The sequence below is a fragment of the Cadophora gregata genome (assembly GCF_030347475.1).
Source record: "Cadophora gregata isolate MNR1 chromosome Unknown scaffold_14, whole genome shotgun sequence".
Lineage (NCBI taxonomy): Eukaryota > Fungi > Ascomycota > Leotiomycetes > Helotiales > Ploettnerulaceae > Cadophora > Cadophora gregata.
Genome location: NW_026695937.1, coordinates 1,231,500 through 1,252,259, shown reverse-complemented (window position 1 = coordinate 1,252,259; position 20,760 = coordinate 1,231,500). Strand labels below are relative to the sequence as shown.

Here is a 20,760-nt window from a genome sequence, read left to right as displayed (position 1 = left end):
TTAAGAATCCAAGAATCCAAGAATCCACGGGGATCCAGGACTCTACGGGGGTTCTATATAAGACTGGCACGTCTGCCATTAGATAGGAGCTTCGTGCTCAACTCAAATAGTATTCTCAACCATACTAGTAACTGTCTTACCCCGTACATGATACACCTACTTCTCGATCATTGAGAGCAATAACAGCCTTCCGTATTTGCACCGAGTAAATACCAGACCGTTACACTCTATTCATATAAAAAACGTTATATCCTTACGAAGTAGCGCTAAGAGAGATTATCAAGTACGGCATATTACGACTCTTTCTTTTCGAAAGAGCTCTCCAATAATATGGCATGGAGTGTGAAACTCTGGAGTCCGTTTGTGGACTCTAAACCCGTTGATGCATTCCTCGTTGCGGGTGGCCCATCCGTATTCGGGATAGATCAGCAAAAACAGGCCATAGTTTTGCAAAGCGAAACCTACCCACTTCGCTCTAGATAATGTGGGCCATTCTGAGGGCTCAGGGTAGAACTAGTAACAGACGAATTGAGCCAACTGATGACCTCACATAGCTACTAGTAGACTCACTACGTATGTCTAGCCAGCCTGGCCAACTGCCACTTGAATGTACTTTTCCTCTCCCACTAGTGACAAAAAGCATGGTCTCCAAGGTACCCCATCAACATTAAGAGCAGTTTGGAGCTACAGTACCAAATCGTAAAACATACTCGTTAAGTTGCTATCATGCATTCGTTGATATCCTCCATCCGCCTGGCAGTTGCTCTCGGATATGCCTCAACAGTTCTATCACAGAAATATCAGAACTTCACTCATTCGGAAAAGGTTACCGCCGCCGCGGCGTCACCGAAATACAAATTTGATGCTTCATCATCCCAAAACGTCGCTGTTTATTTCGGGAGGACGGATCAGACAATAAACACAAATCTCACTGCACAATGTAGTGACAAGAATATCGATATCGTGATGCTGGCTTTCGTCACTCAGATCTTTGGCGGCGGAGGATACCCGAACCTTGGCTTCGAAAAGCTATGCACCGGTCAGACGTCCGAGATGATTGCTGCCAATGCCACCGGTCTTCTTTCATGTACAGATCTGGAACCACAAATCCAGAGCTGTCAGTCTGCGGGCAAGAAGGTTCTTGTTGCCTTAGGTGGTCAAAATGGGGAGACAACATTTGCCAACACCACTGAAGCGCAAAATGCAGCAACCCTCTTGTGGAACCTCTTTGGTGGTGGCTCAGCAGAAGACGCTGGATTGCGACCCTTTGGGAACGTGAAGGTCGATGGCTTTGATATTGGTATAACTTCTTCAATTGCCAGCTAGCTATGGAAAGTCATTAACATATCAACAGATAACGAGCTAGGTGACGGATCCTACTATGAAGATTTCGCAGCTGCCCTACGGTCTCTCTTCACAGCACAAAAAAGGAAAACCTACTACCTCTCCGCTGCCCCAAGCTGCTCCTTAACCACGAATGGCTCGAATCCCTTAGAGATGCTAAATCTCATGGACTTTGTCTGGCCCCAATTCTATGGCGCTCCCTCCTGCAACATCGGCACCGACTCCTTCCCCGATTCCGTAAAAGCATGGAGCGAGCGTCTCGTCGGACCAAAGCTATACATCGGCTCCCCATCATTTGCGGGTGGTACTACCAACGGGGGTTACGAAGAACCAGACGCGTTTGCTAAGACGCTCAAGAGTGCAAGGGCAGACACCACAGAGGATTTTGGGGGTGTGATGTTGTGGGATGGTGCCTATGGGCACATCACGATGAATTCACAGGGGCTTGATTATATAGCTGTTTCGAAGAAGGCATTGACATCGTAGGTGCTCCGAACCTCCGGATATCACGTGGAGCATCTCAAGGGGGCGGTAGTTTCAGGGTGTTCCTACACAGACACGTACAAGTCGAAGTTTCTACTAATCTCGGCGTTAGGAATGCTACACTTTATGCAGTGATGGGTGTAAAAGTTTTTATGTTGTATTGTGCAGTGGTTACATCAGTATATTTGATATAAAATTTGAACCACGCGTTTCTCAAGGTGTTGAATACCTTGATTCTAGGAAGGAAAAGCAAACTCCTGTCCTTAATGTGTGAAATGCCCGTGTGCAGCCTGACAATTATGCTTATACTATGAACTTGTCAAGCTCGCTATGTCAAAGCTACCAAACAACATCGAGTAATTAATTTTTTGTAATGTTAGTAGAATATCAAAAGAGTTTATCTCGTAATCATGTTTCAAACTGGCCGACAACAACTTTCAATCCACATTTCATTAGACTAGAATGATATACTGGAAGACTATGATAATACTCATGTTCATATTTGTACTTTTAACTAACATACTTTTATAACTTTTGATTATGAATGTGCTGGTTTATTGTCGGGATCATCCGATGCCTCTATCTCTCTCGTCTTTCCCCAACTAAAATCATCCATATGCCAAGCCGCATAACAAATCACGATCGGAGTTACGACCTGTCCTATAAGTACCAATATTAAAAGACCCAAAAGATACTGCAGACGCAACCGATTTGTTTCGCAGCCCCAGTACGCGACGAAGATACCATACGCCAATGGAATCATCGTGACGATGGCAAAACACACAATGAATGTAGGATCCTCGACAGCGATGCATGCTTTGATGAACAGAACCAAGGTCTGCATAACGAAAATGCTGAGGACCCAGACGAGGACATCAGCCAGAGAGCAGAGCCTCTCAAACCAGTTCATCTCGTTCTTCATCGTAATCAACAAGTCGTTGGCGCACGTGCTGAGCGTCCAGCGTTTGCGCTGCGAAAGGAAGACCATGAAGCCGTTGGGCGGATCTGTATATGCAATCGCTTTGAGTGACATTGTCGTCTGAGACTTTGGAAACCGGAAAAATATCAGGCAGATGTAATTCCGATCTTCTCCTGCGAGAGCGCGGACTTGGTGAATCATGTTCGCCTTCGGATCTGGGATGTGTCCGAACAACTCTATGAGTATCGCATCGCTACAGGTCTCATCGCAGATCTTGATGATTTGACAGGCCCCCGGTAGACAGGAGACTTTCCCTGTCCCATGAGCCTGATGCCACCGACGGAGGCATTGGGCACGGATATATTCTGTGTTTTGATAGATGTTCCAGAGATTCCATTGTCCAGTTCGAAATCCGACTGTAGACAGTCCATCAGTAAGAGTGCTGGGGGAAGAGGATAATATCAATCGTGTGAGAGAGCATACCTTGGATGAGGCCAGAACAACCAACTAGATTTGGGTCTTTCAAGCACTCTTTGTGCATCTCGTACATGCACGTCGAGTTGAAAGTAGTATCAGCGTCGACGCCGACCAACCATGCAAAATTCTCAAACGCGCAGTCCTCTGAAAATTCGCAGAACCATCGGAAGAAGTCATCTCCCATTATAGTCTCTGGATTCTCGTGCCGAAATCTATACTTGTAAAGTAGAGTGCGAACGAGGATCAAACCATCTCGCTTTCCTAGATTTCGCTTCTTGACTAGAAGAACGTATGGTGTTCCTTCCCAGATACCGGCAGAGGCGTAGATTCCATTAATGGCTCCATCCCAGGATTCATATCCCACTGGAAACCAATGTTCTTTCTCAGGCTTTAAAATGTCTTCGACTAGGATCCGATCAGTCGACTTTGCCATACCCTTTCCTTTCACCTGTCCATCGCAGATAATAATGAACATCTTTCTATGATGTTCTACCTTCTCTTGTGCATTGAGGCTTTTAAGCGTATCCATGAGGTCTTGGTAGGATTCGCAGTAACAAGCCAAGACCATACCAATAGTTGTAGGAATATGTGTGGGCAGAGGTGGCGGTGTTTTGGCGAATAACCGTAGAATTCGGCCCCAGACATACCACCGTATTAAGTTAAGCACCATAAGAGAGCTCAAGGCATTTCCGAGCAAGATGACAGGCACGACTATGAAAAGAATATCAGATATTTGACTTAGGAGAATGAGCTGGAGACTTGAACTTACAGACATACCAATACTCTGGATACGTCCAACTGATGGCAATACAAACACTGTTGGCGATTAAAATGAAGATCATGAACACATTGCGGGTCCACCGTAATCTCTTTTTCCCCTGTGCTCGAACAACCTTCTCCTTCTCGATAGTGTATTTGGACTTCCTCCGATTGAGCAGTACACAACTTGATCTCTGTCGGGTTCCAGGTATCAGATCTGCTGACTGGTTCTGGCCCTTCTCGGCCTTCTCTTTGGATCGAAATTCGTCGGACTCTGATGAAAGTGTCCGGTCTCTCTCTAAGGAGTTGTTAAAATGCTCTGGTTGCATGGGCGTGCGAGCATCCGGATTTGTATGGACTTTCGGAATTGATAAGTTGAGTGGCCTGCTGAAGTTGATACTTGATCCAGCTGTTTGTGATAACTTCTTATGCAAGGCATCGTTTGAATCATTTGATGACGACAACTGCTTTTTCTTACAAGCCAGGGGAAAGGCTCGTTGAGGCCGGATAGTTGAATCTTGAGCTGAGCCCCATGGTTCACTACTTACCGGATCATCGAATGGCGAAGAGGGTTGTGGCCAATTTACAGATAGAGGCGTAACATCCTCAGAACTGACAGCTGAGTTGGTCTCGCGCCAGGATGGTTGTTGTTCCATTGTCCGTTGATGGGTTGGACCCGGCCTACGTGAGAGATGGGTTTGTGGGAAAACGAAACTCGGATTTGCCGGACGTGATGGTGTTCTGTGGTAGTCAGTTAGAAAGACGGCGACTACTAAGTAAAGTATATGAGAACAGCACGTACTGCAGTTGAGACCTCCGTCGGCGACCATGACCTGGAGACCATTGTACTAAGGTACCCGCCCCTCGAAGAACATCTCGCGAGCCTGAGGAGGATTCTGATGAAGTACTGTTCATCGGGCTCTGTCCGTTATCTGGCCCTAGCCTCAAACCACGAGGTTGATTCTCCAGAAGTATTATTGTGATTCATGTTATGACACAATACATAAAGAACAGAGAAAGTTGCATGATTAATTGCGAACAATAAAAGATGCCTTAATCACAATCTATTTACTCAGGATCAACAATTTCGTCAACACCCAAGACATTCGGAACATTCTTTACCCAGAAAATAGTACTGGAGGATGGCGGAATGAATTAGAGTTTTTAATCTCTTGGTAGATTAATACGCGCTGAGTTACTACCATGTCTATAAAGAATGGCCTCACAATTAATCTGGCGGAAGTCACCTAGGCCTAGACTAAGTCGGTCTTGGAACGTTCACACAAACAAGCAGAACAACATAGGTTTAAATCATGCACTAACGACACATAAAGTTAAAGGGTCTTATGAAGGTGCCATAGGAAGGATCTGCACAAGGATCAGTACCCGTCTCCGCGTTGACTAACGTTAATCCAAAAGCATTATGGAGAGGAGACCACCACCGTGAATGCCTTCAATTTTGAATTATCATTGCCCTTATCATGTCTTAGTTAACAGAAAAACATAGGGTAGAGTATTCATCTTTGGTAGTAAAGGCTCTACCGAACCTTAGAGTGCTTTTGAAGTTATTCAATAGACGAGATCTCCCTCGAAAATAGCCTATAAACGTACATACAATTGCTTAAGACCTAACAATAATTTGGTATGAGGCGGGGTGGATAAGGACGCCGAAAGAAGTAAGCACCGGACATACTAGGGAATACGTTCAAGAGCCACCAAGCGGCGATCTCTCTGTCCATAATCCCATCGGAATGTCGTTGTGAGGAATGTGATCCAGCGAATAGCGGACTACTAGGGAATACGTTCAAGAGCTACCAAGCGGCGATCTCTCTGTCCATAATCCCATCGGAATGTCGTTGTGAGGAATGTGATCCAGCGAACAGCGGACTACCTCCGAGCCGTATGGGGACAGTTTCATTAGACATCACACCATAACCACCATGTGATAATTCCGCAGATATATGCCCTGTCCAATGGATACTGACGCTGACTTGAGGAAGCACGTGACAACAGGTTTGAGGAAGTATGTAACATCCCCGATGAGGGTTAACTATGTCTCGTAATTAAGTAAATCTATTCTATATTGTATGCTTTTTTATAATTTTGAACCCAATAGGCATGGGGATAGTTAGATAGCAAATTCGTAACGCCATGACCAAAACCATTCCTGTCCAATTCCCCCCATAAACTCCTGTACAGTCTTTGCCCCGCCACCGTACTTTTTCAATAATAATGAACATGACTGGAAACATTGTCTAGAACTGAAAAATCCACGGTATCCTGCTTCATACACACACAAACCAAATCAAAGAGGCTATCCACGACTTTTGATGTGAACTTGCTAGGTAACAGGCGTGGTAGCCATGGAACGTCGGATTGTGGTACCAATGGGTCGAGGTACATTAATCTCTCGCATCCAAGGCTTTCCATTTCTCTAGCGAAAGAGAGGCCTGGGGAGCAAGAAATAACACTTTGTCCGGGTTTGAATGCAACACCGATGATGAGTACCCGTAGACTAGCCTTGCCTGTAACGGCACTGCGTTCGGCGAAAATCTCACGGGCAAGTTTGGCTGGTCGGTCTCCCATTCGCTCTGCAGCATGTGCTAGAACAGGAAGTGTGTTGTTGACGAAAAGGTAATATGGGTTGATTGGGATGCAGTGACCACCAACGCCCAAGCCAGGGCGGAAGGCTTGGAACCCAAATGGCTTTGTTGCTGCCGCATCGATGACTTCGTTTGGATCAATTCCTTGAGTGACACATGCATCGGAAATTTCGTTGACATAGGCGATGTTGATCATCCGGTAGCAATTTTCGTACAGTTTGGTCATCTCAGCCACCTCTGGTCGTGAAACTGGTACGACCCTGTCAAAGACCTGCGAGTATATTGCGTGAATCTTTTCCATAGCGACGGCGTCAAGGCCTGAGATAACCTTTGGAATTTGTTGCAGACTCGGTGTCACTCGACCGGGGTCGACTCGTTCTGGAGACATGCCACAGTGTAGCGTGCCACTGTATTGACTGAGGAAGGCACGTGTCATACCAACAGAAACACTGCTTTCGATAACGACGACGGAACCTGGTCTGGCATATTTGACCACCGAGGAGATTGCTGCCACAAGATGAGTGGCATCGACTGATTGATCCTTATGTAGAGTTGTAGGGACCGAGATGAGGAAGTGGGTGCCCAGTGCAAGTTTTGTCACGTCGGTAGTGAGTCTAACTTTGGGATATTTCTTGAAACTGGGGGCGATGTGATCGATTCTGTTTTGCGAGATATCGAAACCGATCGAGTTGAAAACTTTTCCGAAACCCGAGAGAAGATGCTCTCCAACGTACCCAACGCCAATAACACAGACTACAATGTCTCTATCATTAGACGTGATCGGGCGAGCGATATTTCTTCCTTTTGTTTCATCAACGACACTGAGAAGTTAGTTAAGAATGAAGAGGACAGAGGACAGATGACAGTGTAACTTAGATCTTACTATTTAAGCTCTTTTGGGAGGAAAGCAGATGCAATATCATCCATGTCACTCTTAAAGAGCTGCTCATGATGTCTTGGGCTGTTGACTAGCATGCGTATGTCTAAGTCTCCTTCGGGGTATAGTTTCCAATCTTCAAGTAATTCCCGTGAAGGGACTTGAAAGATAGACAGGTGGGGTGTATTGAGAAGCATCTTGGGAATTTGGAACTGCTCTTGTGAATGTGAATGTATATTTTGGGTAATGTAAGGGTGTCCTGAATCACTATTGGGCGCCTCAAGAATGCTGAGAGTTAAATGAGATGTGATTGAACAAGGACTGCAGATCCTTCTTATATAGAAGATGCTACAGGTCAGACTATACTCTTGGATGAGCAGCAGCAAACTATTCATGGTGGCGCAAAGGACTCGGCTCTTCAAACACTTTCGACTTCGATCTTGCTTTGGGCCTCGCCTCTTCGGACACTTGGACTTCGATCTCGACCTCCAGAGACAAGTAAGTGAAGTAACAAATGACGATGAAAACAGTATAAGTGAAATCAATGGTAAGACTCAAGCAAGAAGTCGGCCCACTTCGCATTCCTCGGTATCAATTCTCGAATTATATCCTTAAGATGGACAACGTTAGGGTCTAATCCCATGTGGGGACATGAAGGCCCATAGGTCTTCGGCTCCAATTTTCCTCCAATGGACGATACGGGGCAAGTACACAGTTGTAAGCGAAGACTCGATCGGCGATCGAAGCAGTGGGTAATAGATTTCGGCGCCTTGCGCATCAAGTTTCTCATCATCATTTGAAGCCTAGATGCTTAAACAGAAAATGTGACGACATCTGGTCGTACGAGGACTCGAGGAGTTCATCAAATGCGGAAAACAACATCAAGTCGACCTGAACAACAGAAATAAACGTTCTTACTTGGAGACTGTGTTTGCTAGTCTTTTCCAGCCCATACTAGGCTTCTCTCTGAGATTTTACTCGCAGTGAGGTCAGGGATTCTTGAAGTAGCGCTCATAGGGTTCATGTCGGGGATGCTAGCCTGACTCAGCACTTGCGGGAGGCGGGCAACTTTAAGCTGACAGTCTTGATGCGGCCGCACGTCATCCATATCTCGTCTGCTGTTGCTGTTTCCGGCCTTTCCCCTCGACATAAGGAAGACACATGGAATGGCGGCAGTTGAGAAGTACTTGTACTTTATACAGGCCTAGATAATCCGACTTCTTCCGTCTGTACGAACTACTAGAATGTTACATTTTACAAGGAATGCTAGGCAATGAGTCAATCCGCTTTCCTCCACATTTGATTCTCAGGGTCAAACGAATTCCCACACTTTCGCTGACCAATGATAATACGAAGCATGGCTATCGCAAACCATATGGACTAGTTGTGCGAAACGTCGAAATTGTGATCTTCTGACTACTAATTACATCTCAACCTATATTTAATTGTATATTGCAATATTTAACAAGGGATATAATTATAAAAATGAGATTGAATAAGTCAAGACAGATTTCAAATTTGGACGTTCCGCACAATTAATCTTTAAGTTATTCCCTTGAGTATTATTCCCCACGGAACCTGTAACGCCTTGTCGCAGGAAATGGAGGGACTCGTCAAATTAGCGAGCCTCACCGGAATTCAACCTGGTGAGTGCGCTGTGCCCCGTGTCGTCTTACTATTCAGCGCCACGCTTCGGGTGGCAAAGCCTGAAGAGGTGCGGCACTTGCCGCACAAAGGGGATCCGTTTGCGGTAGGGGCGGCCACAAACGTACTTGAGCAAGCCCTGGGGTAAGCGAGCTCTCGGCCTTGTTGATACCTCGCTCTAACTCGCTCTGGTTATCAGATTTATGATGTTTTCCTATTGTTGATGAATCTTTGGATTGATTATTAATAATAAACATATTGCTAGACTAATAAGAAGTATCAGGCTTGTACCTGCCCGTGTTTATAAGTATACAAATAAGCAGCATCAGTGGCAGAGCCCGAACAGAGCTTGAGTATCATAATTTCGTAAGCATACCCTGGGATAGCCTGCGCGTACTATTCTCGCCCATGTGTGTCTCGGCTATAGTTTCCGTGCAAACCTCTGCCCAAAATCCGTTTCGGGTCCCTTAGGTAACCTTGGGGTACAACTCCACTCTTCACATGTTCCGAATTGTCTAGACCTGTTGGCCATTGGTGGAAATCTCTTATGAGAGCCTGGTTGACGATGGGTTGAGTTTAATCGAGCACGGATGCTCGACGGATACGCTGTAATAGAAGGAAGAAGGGCGGGTGTCTTCTCCGAACCCCAATTTGTACAAAATTTTCATAGGCAATAAGATACACCCTAACAAGTAAATCGCTAGATGAAATGCCCTGAGACGAAGTGAAAGGGAAAACTAATCCCGCCGCCAGCCTAAGGATTACGATGCGAACAACTCTGAGTCTCTACCACAATCTTATTTATCCCCTTACCTACCTTTCCAGTTACTACAGTGAACTCCTCCCACGAGAGTGACTTCTTTGACATAGCAAACATAAACAAGAGGAGATTTATATATGAAATGGAACGCAGTCTATTTTAACGGACGTACAAACCTTGGTTTACGAAGCTTGACGCTGTGTATTATTTGTACATGGCCTTTAAAATCCTCTAAGTGCTTAAGAACAAGCCTTTAAGACTTACACGCTAGGTAATAACACTTTATTTTAACGTGTAGATCTTTTCTTTTAAGGTGAATCTGTTTAACGTGATCTATTATTTTTGTAAGGTAGTAAAAAGAGCCTATCTGTTTCTTATAGCTCTTTAATTTGTCACTAATATAAATCAGGCACTAGTCCTTAGTAAGCTTAAGAGGGAATAGCTTAAGATCAGGCGATTCCTTTTTAACAAGAGGTAGCTGTAGTAAGGTAACTTAAAGTCAGTACTATTAAGGCATTTCGCGGCGGCAGTATAAGGCGACTATAAGACTAGCAGAGTAGATCTAGTGCGCGATAATCTCTTGCAGGGGTATACTTACGATATAAGTGTAAATAAGTTCAGCTAGTTACGCTTGTTTAAAGATTTAATATTTAACTACTAGCTTAATATACTCCTTTTCTTACTGTCTACTGTTCTGCCTTTTGATATCTTTTATTAGGCGATAATAAAAGTAGTCAGCTCAGTACTTTTTAGAGATAATATTTTACTGTTAAGTTCAGGTAATACTGATTTTTACAGTAAGACATTAAACTATCGCCTTAACTTTTATTCTTTAAATCTTGTAAGCTTTAGCTTTTAGCTACACCTGTTACTACTTAAGATTAACGATACGTAAGTCAGGAGGAAGCGCTACTAAAATATCATTTAGCACGTGAACTAGCGCACAAAGATCACGCATAAGGCTTATATAAGTAAGTATACGTAAGACGCCATTTATAAAGGGTCGCTTAAAGATAACAGACAAGACATCAAATAGCACCTTTTTATTAATATAAGCTCTGTTATATACCGCTAAGTTTAGGTTATGTTGTATAACCTGATCTTAAACTATATCTGTGACTGTACTTAAACACAAAAAAAAGACTCTATTAGTAAAATGGTTTATATTTGTGATGTTATAAAATACATACAGTTAACGACATATAACGGTCCGGTATTTACTCGCTGTAAATACAGAAGGCTACAGTTGATCTCTGATGATCGAGAGGTAGGTGTATCACGTAGATAAGAAGATAGTTACTAAGTATCAGAATACTATTTGAAGTTAAGCACGAAGCTTCTATCTAATAGCAGACGTGCTAGTCTTATATAAAACCTTCGTTCGCCTTAGATCCCTTAAGATACTGGATCCTTAGATCCTTGGATCCGTTTTCCTATAAGGGGATCCAGGGATCCAGGGATCTATCACGTGACCTATCGTCCACTGTGATCTAGGTAACTATTACTACCGAAGCGTGAGTGTACAGCAGTACCACTCGATTGTCCTGTATCATTCCCTGGCTAGTACTACCCTATCGATAGTACCGCTCCCTCGTTAGTACTAATGCCCCCATAGTACTACTAATGGTTTTATCATTATATAGGTGCCAACTGAACCGTAGCGCCAAGGGGTCTGTAACACGACATTAGCTGTCTCACGATAAAAGCAATAGCTAGTTAGCTTTTTTTAAGAAGCCCGCTTTAAGCCTAAGCTAGTTTAAGCAGTCCTTAAATTAAGAGTAAGTAAGAGCGATTGTCAGAGAGGTTATTATACTATTAGCTAGCTTCTTATCTTAACGGAAAATTAAAGTCTTAAGTATTTCTTACTTTTAAGATAGTAGCGTAAACATAACTAAGCCTTACACTTTATACTTAAAGACCCGCTTAGCTGTAGTCAAGCTTAATATCTTAAAAGCGCTATCTGTGATAACTAAAAAGACAAGGTAAGTGATCAGACAAAAGATTAAGTCGTTTACTTTAGTAAATAAGAATATCGTACTGTTATAGTCTGTCAGTTTACTTTAGACATATAATAAAGAATAGGTTCGTTAACTTATAGCTTTAAGCGTCTTTTAGCTCCCTTATAGTACGCTAGCTTAACCTTTATCGCAAGTATATCTCACTTTCTTATTATAAGGTTTCACACGACTAAAAAGCAGACGTCTTTATAATAAAGCGCGTTGAATTGTTTAAGATCTGTTTTAATATCGCTTATAATAATATCGTTATCAGAACTATTATTGTTCTCAGAGCCTAAGTCAGTAACAACGTTATTATAATTATTAAACCTAAAGTCAGCATCAGCGCCAACTTTACATCTTTAAAGCCATTATCGTCTACATTTTTATCGCTAGTATCATCGTCTTTAAAGCCAGGCCACTACTACTTCTTCTTTTTCTTTACGTTAACTAACTTTACAGACTAGTATCTTGTGGCAAAGAAAAGAAGCAGGATCAGTGTGAACTATATATGATATCACTCTGTAGAGAAAGTAAAAGTGTCGCGTGCCTAGTAATAGTTAAGTAAAAGTAAAAGGTTGTTAACACTAAAGATAAGCTTTTCTTTGACTTGTGATATCAAGATTAAAGTCCCTTGTAAAAGGACTGTAGATGTACTAAACAAACGTTAGTATCCTTGTATTAAGATAATAATAAGATAACCGGGGCCTTTATTATAAGAACCTCTTTTATATTATTAGTATTTGTATAACAGCTGTACTCTTAATTAAAAAGCATCTTAAGCCGCAAACAATATTAGTGGACTGTACTCTTTTTTTTTACCTAATCTACCTCGCATATGTAAATAACAAACGCTATCGAAGTCCTCTTGAAACAGTCCCGGATTATTAAGCGCTAGTATAGACTCTTGGGTAGATAGAACCTAGTTTTAAAGTCAGACTAGTTACGTACTTCACGTCGTTAATCAAGTATTTGCTTTTTTACTTGTTGAACTTGTTAATAATATACTAAAGTTATCTTTTATACTATTAGTAAAGTTACACTTGACGGTCGTTTTATTGTTTTAATTAATCAGATTTCTGGTAATATTCAGGAAGGTGTAGTTAGATTTTCAGTTTAAGATAACAACGTTTAATATGATTATTTAGGCGTGTTAGATTTAGCAACAAAGTTAAGAGCAATCGCAGATTGACCGTGGTATAGTTCCTAGCGACTATCGTGAAAGGAGGATCGTTCAGTCTAGTAGTAAGGTAGTTAAGAGCAGAATGTCGTCGTGTGAGGTGTTAAGTCAAAAGGTAGGAAAAGGGGGATAGGGATGAGGCGGGTATATATGTGAGGACGAACGATGGGCAGTACCATAGTAACTGACCAAAGGTCCTCCTAAAACGGGGGTGGGAGGGGGGGGGGTATGAAGGCAGAGAATCGAGAACTGGGATCAGAGAAACAGAAAGAGGTCGACGTTTGAACGTAGCGAAGATTAGCCGCCAGCGTCTCGGATGCACACGTGATCAGCTTTGGGGGTTCGAGCTGTTGGTGCGCAGGCTATTACTGGTGGTTTGACGGTGGATGCAAGGCACATATGTCGATCGATGACTTGTTGAAGAGTTGTTTTATTGATCCACTATGGGGCAGGTCTGCCTTATCGCATAGCTTACATAATCAGGTGCTAGGCCAATTCCAACACGAGCCCACGTAAAACAGCGACCAAACCCGCCGAAAACAGCAGGTCCAACTCCACAACCCCGCCTCAGTCGCGAAGGTTCTTGATCATGCTAATTATTATTATTATTATTATTCCTTTTAACGTCCTGTGTAAGTCGAAGACTATAGTAGGACGGCTGGGGCAATAAGCCCCGGCGTTTCTATATAAAGTACGGGAAAGGTAGCCAATTTGTTCCAGGGGACATTGAGGGCATAGCCCTAGTTATAACAAAGGAAAATTATCGAAGAACGTGTAGAAGGTATCACGATTATTCCTCCTCTTACTCCTCCTCCTCCTCTTACTCCTCCTCCTGCTCCTGCTCCTCCTCCTGCCTTCTCTCTAAGTACCATTTCCTGGTACAAAGTCTAGTCTTTTTGAGAAAATCTAGCGTCTTCTCGATCCCAATTTTTGTATGCATTAAGAGAGGTAGACTAAGTCTCGCTCCCTTCATTTCGTCCCGTAGCTTGGTCCTCGCCTTGGCTATTCCTGTCTCTTTGCAGCTCAAAAGTAGATGGGTGGTTGTCTCTCTCCTCCCACACCTACACAAGTCACTATCCGTATGGCCTAGTCTATATAGGTATGACCTTATAAACCCATGGCCTAGCTTCAGTTGGAAGAAGGAGCTAGCTAGCTCTCTTATAGCTAATGAATGGCTATCAAACAACCTCTAGCGAACTCTTATTGGGATGCTACTGCAAATTCTTTCTACTTCCTAACACCTTATCCCTATCGCTTACTATCCTTTTTACTTAGCCGATCTTATGATGCTACTGGAAATGCGTATCAGGCTTGATACTATCTATCTCTAAACTATTATTATCGAGCGTTTTTAATATAACATGTATCGTCTCCGTGACTTTAGGCGGGGGGCTGGAGTCCTCTTTCTGAAAACATGCGTGCCGCATTTCGTACAAAAAGACCTCGCTACTTTTCCGAGCTTTGGTAATTACTTATTGCGCTAGAGAGCGTGGCCATTTGTTCGATCAGGTCAGTGGTTGTGAACGTTTATTACTGGGGGAGATGCCAAAACACTCAGATCTCGTAGAAGACAGGGCGGATTATTTGCTGGACAAGCGAAAAGAGGACGAGGCAGACCCAAAAGAAGCACAAAGGCTTAATATGCTTTAGGTTAAGAGTGATAAGCTGTACGAATACCGAGCTCAAAATAGACTTACGAGCCCAGATGTGTAGGTTTTGCAACAGGTGATGTTTATTGAAGATGGATAGGATGAAGACGTTTTTGTTTATTAAGTGGCATGCGAGTATCTAGTAAAAGAAATAAGCGATAAGCAGGCTCACGGCACGGGAGTGTGAAGAGCTGACCGAGTAAGAGATATCGAAGCGTGAGGCTTGTGCGATAGAACAATTGAGAGCAAGTGGGAGGGATTGAGTATGGAATTTCTTTAAAAAGCGTGACTTTGTATTGTAAAACAGCTTGACTTTGCTAGGAAAATATAACATAAGTTTTCACTTTAAGCTCCGGCTTTGTTTGTGTATCTTCTTATAGTTTCAAAAGCTTTTGGGTTAATGCTTATGATAAGAGCGATGCTAAGAATTATCTTTGAAGTAAGAGGCGACCCGAATAGCTGCTTAGGGCGGCCGCCTCTCTTTCTTGCAGCCAACTCTCTACCTTGTAGCTAACTCTCTACTTGATGCGTGGAGCTACTTTTGTACCACGGCGTCGATGTCGACTGTTCTTGTACTGCCTTATTTGTTTATAGATGTCACTGATCGCCATAGCGCCAACTCGCAATTCCGGAGTATCCGTCTCAGCGACGGCTTCAATCCCCCTCGTCTACCGCCTCATACTCACAACAATCGAACTTTTACTCGCCGTACTAGGCGCACTCCTCGCATTCCGTAACCCAAGCGAATACATTTCGACGATGACGCGCAACTCCGCGTCTTTCGCTGCAAGTACCGCCTTCTTGTACACCGAGCTCGGCGGAGCGTGGCTATACTTTACGTTTAACGAAGCAATCGTGCTCCGTCTATTTGATGACTTGCGCTTTTGGCGAATTTTATGTATGGGAATGCTGCTTAGCGATACGGCTTATTGCCATAGTGTTACGCAGGCTGTTGGAGGATGGGGTGCTTGGTCTACGATGGGAAGCTAAGCGACGGAGGATTGGGTTGTGTTTTGGACTACGGCGCCTATGGTTTTTGTGAGGATTTTGATTGTCTTTGGGGTTGGCGTGAAGCGTTAGTAAAATGAGAATCTGGGGTAAGAGATAAGCTAGATTGAACAGCTGTACTAGCTTTAGAACAAACACGTAAATTCAACACCAGTCTAGCGCTGTCGCCACTCCTTAAAAGAACCAATACGATTTAACGAGCAGACATGTGCAATATCGGGAGAATAATATCGTTTGCAGCCCTCGACTCCTCGTATGAGTGATAACTGGACCTTTGTCGGTTTAGTCCAACAAAGCTATCCAACAACACAGTCGCAATACCATCACCCTTGTCCCGTCTGCTATTTTATATAACCTAAAGAACTTGACTTACTCTATACCCCCAATTTACAAAACCACACCACGACAAAAACACCTCATTTGTCGGACAATCACCTCACCAGTCAAACCACATCTAAAAAGCAGTAACTGGAGTTTATTACAATATACAACCTATTTACATCTAGACTCTTTTCAAAAATTGCATAATAACCCCTTATTCCTGGTGGTGGGTTCCGAGAACTGTCCTTTCCTAGCCAGCCGAAATCCGCTCGAAATAACACGCCAGAGGGATCCAATTTTCTTCCCATCGCCCTCCACCTCTTAATTTCCAATCTCCCTCAGCACCTGTATCAACTCCTCCGCCGGCACATAATCCGATGTCGTCTCCATCCTATGTATCCACACACATTTCCCTGCCCTAAAAATCCACTCTCTGCTATTCTAACTATAGTCTCCGCCTTTGAACGCCCCAAATCCGCTTCAGATCATTTGTCGCACACTACTTATGATCAGACTGAACAGCGAGTGTTTTATGTAAGTTGGTTTCGAAGAACTAGCTAAAGATCTTTTCATACAAAGCTTTTCGTATAAGCGACAAGTAGGGTCTGTGAATATTAAGAACTCGTAGGACGTTTCGGTAGTATAAAAGAGGATGCGGGATGGGTCGCCGTAGCCGATAACAAGAAGTCGGGCCGGGCCGGAAGGTAGAGTAGAGAGGGTAGCTGGGGTAATATGTGGCGGCAGGGAGCGGATATAATTTTGATCGCAGGAGTAGAAGAAATGGCGGACTCAAATACAGACGGATTAGTTGCCGTTTCGAAAACAGGTGAGCAGATTGAGGAAAAAAGACTGTACCAAAAATCGCGATAACCGTGACGACACTATCCTTCGAAACTAGTTTACCAAATGGAGTGGATTTACCGTCATAAGAATATACGAGAAAAGCATAACTCTCAAAGAGAGTCTTTTCGTCGAGAATAAAATGCGAAAACTTGAGAAGAGATGGCCGAGACATTGTAAGCAAGTACAAAGTTGATGACTAAAGGCAGACAGTATTGTATGTTGGCGGCAGCACGAGATATTTGACTGACTTTTCATAACGTCAAGTGTAGGAAGTTTGCACGTCTTAGCGTTTTACAGCCACGTGACTTTATGAGGTCGTAAACGTGATCTAGTACTATTTTTCTCAAACGAGTGCCCCGGCGTCGGGCTATGCGCTCCGCTTCGGATATATTGGAATTTTGTAGCTTAAGAAAGGGCATTTTGTAAAGTCGTGATTCTGAAAGGAAGTGCGCACGTTCGGATGTAACGTCTATCTTTGCGTAGCGGAAAACAGTTGGAGATTGGAAGAAGATGTGACCCCTGCCTCGAGGACAATCGTGGCCCCGTGCCCAGTCGTCCCCATACAGCCAGGGGACTTTCTTGGGGTCATGTCGGGCCAATTACGGTATACGTCAGAAGCCGGCCGCCCTGACGAAGCCATCCAAGGGCCCGATCCTAATCTGTGGTTGGACTTCTCCAAGATCACTGGTAAGCTTAGCTGTACAGTAGCCTAGCTCCTTTCAATCTAAGCATGCTACTATCACATCGATCTTTCGCCTTCCATTTGAAGGGCTTTCAAAGGGTATGAGGCATATGTAAATAGCATTGTTGCGCTCTGTTTGACCCGGCGTTGTGTCCTTCATTTCTTTCCTGACACCAGCCAAGAGAACAGCTACTTCAGCTCGAGCACTTTTCGCCTTTTAAACTCATAAAACGGTTAGATCTGGTGTTCAAGTCACCCCACGATAATAATAAGTCATTGTCAACCTTATGGCGGCCAGGGCGTGCTGTGACACACGACGTCGCCACCTGGATTGGTGCCTCCCCAAACAAGCGACCAAGGATTCCTACTCAAGTTTACTGTATTCCATAATAATCACGGTAAAATGTAAGTTACATTTCCTTTACCAACCAGCTTCCACGTAAAGATCCTCTCTTGGCCATTTCTGGTTTTGGGTTAATTTTACACGCCCTTGATCCTAAAAGGATATCTATGTGCCAGAACGGGATCTCAATGAACCAACTTGGCTCTTTCCTCCATCCACTTTCTCCGCACATGACATGACATACCACAGGCTAGGTTTCGCGTGACTAGTGACTTTCATCGCCCAACTGCACCGTACCAGCAAAGCCCTAACACGGCGCCTATCACAATGGCAACGGCTGGTGGAACATTAAACCAAGCACTCTCCGCGTACGTGACTGCAGCAACAACGACCCACCATGGCTCCGCTGCCAAACTCCGCCCGCGACTGTCTTCAGGTACGAGATAACCAATCTCCCATAGTCTGTAAACCGCCGTGAATACCAACCCCACTGCTGTCGCATTCACCCCTCGTAGCAGGTCTACTACCCACTTCTTCGTCCGTAGCACCCGCCAGAAGCTCTGCACAGCAACCGCTAGTGTGATTCCAGGGAGGAAAATACCGAGGAAGCCTAGGAACGCACCAAAGACAGTTGGGAACTGGGATCGTTGCAATGTAAGTGCGCTCAGGTAGACAGCAAAGTTGAAGTTGGGACCAGGGAAGGCCTGGATGATAGCGAGGCCTAGGAGAAAGTCGCGGCTAGAGACCCAACCGGGATCGACAACATATGAACGGAGAAGGGGAATAACCACTGGGCCGCCGCCGAAGATGATTGTACCAGCTAGGTACATGTTGGCGAAGAGATCGAGAACGAGCGGGGGGGCATTGATACTGCCTCGAGCTACAAGAATGGCGGTAAAGGAAGCTGTGAATCCAGGTTAGCAAGGTCAACAATGTGAAGAGCGGATGGGATATAGATACTAAAAAATATAATTGTAATCGCGATTCCAACCTTGATGCGGATCATATGGTCTGCGGTATCATTTGTCGCAGCTTGCTCTGTCTGTAACCGCGAGTTGTCCGCAGCAGGCAGTTGTACAGCTGATACTGAATTGCTTGACTTGATCGAGCTCGCAGCAGCATTCCTTCTATGCACCCTATTTTGGCTCTCTATTCTGTCATCAAGTTGTACACTATCAGTGGCACCAGCCTCCTCTGCCGTGCTTTCTGGGCCGTTCTTTTTTCGTTTCAGCATCGCCCTCACCTTGCCAATCCTCTGGCTCATCCAGCCATCCCAGATGACGCTAGTGAGACCGCCGATGAGCATGAGCACCGGGAAGAACCACAATGCATTGTAACACAGACCCGCGCATGCTCCAAGAAGTACCAGGATACGGGTAAGCTTGTCTCTGATTGCTTTCTCGGCAAGCTGCACAGCGGCTAGCGCGATGATGCCGACGGTTGAGGCGTTCAGTCCAGAAAGAAGGGCATAAACCGGCAAGGGAAGAATCTCATTCATACGCTGGACACCAAGAGAAAGAGCATACATGCCGATTGCCCCAGGAAGACTGTAGAAATACACGTGAGCTTCCTCATTGGCATGGATAATGCAAGTGCTAAAGAGGAAATTCGCACAACGTACCTCCAGGTCAAGAAAACAAATAGGGCTGGAATGAACCCTGCATGTAGCAATGTAAGGCAGAAGATCATTTTCGTGCTCCCAGGTCCAGGGAGACCTTGGCATATTGCAAACAGCTCCTGATACTAATATTCAGTCGTCAGCCTAGGCTCTCACTCAAAAATGATCTCTGTCGCGCTCCGTCCCAACTACAGAGAATTTGTGCGTAGAGATACATCACTGCTCAGTAGAACCCCCAGCACAAGGGAAATGTGTAACGCACGGTCTCCTCATCTACCCACTTCTGCTTTCCACCTTTACCATCCACAAACCTTTGATGTAAGATCTGGAAATGCACTGGCGGGCCGCCAAACGCTGTAAAGCCGAGATCCCATGTGCGAAGGAAGACGTCAGCTAGTCGATTAGGAAGAGAATTGTGGTTTCCCTGAAGCGGGGCCGAACCACTGGAAGACTGGCGGGCAAGATCACGGAGACGGGAGAGGTGGCGAGACAGCTGGCGTAGAATGCTGACTGCGAAGGACATTGTTGTGTGGTGAATGATATCAAAGGTGGGTTCAGACGGGGAGAAGCTCACGTCGGGGGAATGCAGCGGTTTATGTTCGTTCTCACGATATCGAAGCTAGTTCGTACCGTCCCGTGCTCATGCGCAAATGAAGATGCAGGCTTCTCACGCGTGCTGCGCCAAGACAAGAGTATGACGTGCAAAGTAGCATCGATCACGAATTCTCTCCATCGCATCTTGCTTTTTTGTGTCGAATATCATCGACGTTAAAAACTCATCGTTCCGACTCTACAAAAATATTACCATGGCATCCCAAATCCATCTCATCCGCCACGCCGAATCTGTCCACAATGTCTCAAGAGACTTCTCCCAGCTCGACCCTTCCCTGACCTCGCTCGGCTTTGAACAAGCTGCAAAACTCGATCAGTCATTCCCTTACGCCGGACGCGTTGGCGTAATCATCACCTCCCCGCTCCGACGCGCTCTCTAGACTACTCTCACTGCATTTCCCAGCATCCTTGACAAACGGTACTTCGATCCAAGTTCTGGATACGGTGTCGAGAATGGAGCAAGCCTTGTAATTGACCCACTCTTGCAAGAGCGGAGTGCACTCGCCTGCGACACTGGTTCCGACCGAGCGATATTGGAAAAGGCTTTCCCGAGGCTAAATTTCGAAGGCTTGGGCAAGGGTTGGCCATCGAAGGACGGTATATTCGCTGCAGACGACGAAGTAGTGCACGAGCGGGCTTAG

General features: G+C 44.7%; 5 protein-coding genes across 5 annotated transcripts; 2 read left to right on the top strand and 3 right to left on the bottom strand.

Annotated features, from left to right (window-relative positions):
- Positions 1 to 365: 365 nt before the first annotated feature.
- ONS95_004470 (uncharacterized protein) lies at positions 366 to 2,185 on the top strand. Its single transcript, XM_058497832.1, has 2 exons — positions 366 to 1,300; positions 1,355 to 2,185. The coding sequence occupies exons 1-2, from the start codon at positions 727 to 729 to the stop codon at positions 1,828 to 1,830; spliced, it is 1,050 nt and encodes a 349-aa protein (XP_058352560.1). The 5' UTR covers positions 366 to 726; the 3' UTR covers positions 1,831 to 2,185.
- A 139-nt stretch (positions 2,186 to 2,324) lies between these two features.
- On the bottom strand, positions 2,325 to 5,005 carry ONS95_004469 (uncharacterized protein). Its single transcript, XM_058497831.1, has 4 exons — positions 4,785 to 5,005; positions 3,993 to 4,723; positions 3,230 to 3,934; positions 2,325 to 3,162 (listed from the first exon to the last, which is right to left on the bottom strand). The coding sequence occupies exons 1-4, from the start codon at positions 4,895 to 4,897 to the stop codon at positions 2,366 to 2,368; spliced, it is 2,346 nt and encodes a 781-aa protein (XP_058352559.1). The 5' UTR covers positions 4,898 to 5,005; the 3' UTR covers positions 2,325 to 2,365.
- Positions 5,006 to 6,016: 1,011 nt separating this feature from the next.
- On the bottom strand, positions 6,017 to 8,063 carry ONS95_004468 (uncharacterized protein). Its single transcript, XM_058497830.1, has 2 exons — positions 7,469 to 8,063; positions 6,017 to 7,406 (listed from the first exon to the last, which is right to left on the bottom strand). Exons 1-2 carry the CDS (start codon positions 7,855 to 7,857, stop codon positions 6,206 to 6,208), a joined length of 1,590 nt encoding a protein of 529 aa, XP_058352558.1. The 5' UTR covers positions 7,858 to 8,063; the 3' UTR covers positions 6,017 to 6,205.
- A 10,026-nt stretch (positions 8,064 to 18,089) lies between these two features.
- ONS95_004467 (uncharacterized protein) lies at positions 18,090 to 19,758 on the bottom strand. The gene is made up of 3 exons (XM_058497829.1): positions 19,511 to 19,758; positions 18,850 to 19,436; positions 18,090 to 18,793 (listed from the first exon to the last, which is right to left on the bottom strand). The coding sequence occupies exons 1-3, from the start codon at positions 19,576 to 19,578 to the stop codon at positions 18,165 to 18,167; spliced, it is 1,284 nt and encodes a 427-aa protein (XP_058352557.1). The 5' UTR covers positions 19,579 to 19,758; the 3' UTR covers positions 18,090 to 18,164.
- A 555-nt stretch (positions 19,759 to 20,313) lies between these two features.
- Positions 20,314 to 20,760, top strand: ONS95_004466 (uncharacterized protein; the record flags this gene model as incomplete). Its single annotated transcript, XM_058497828.1, has 2 exons — positions 20,314 to 20,463; positions 20,500 to 20,760. 2 exons carry the CDS (start codon positions 20,314 to 20,316, stop codon positions 20,758 to 20,760), a joined length of 411 nt encoding a protein of 136 aa, XP_058352556.1.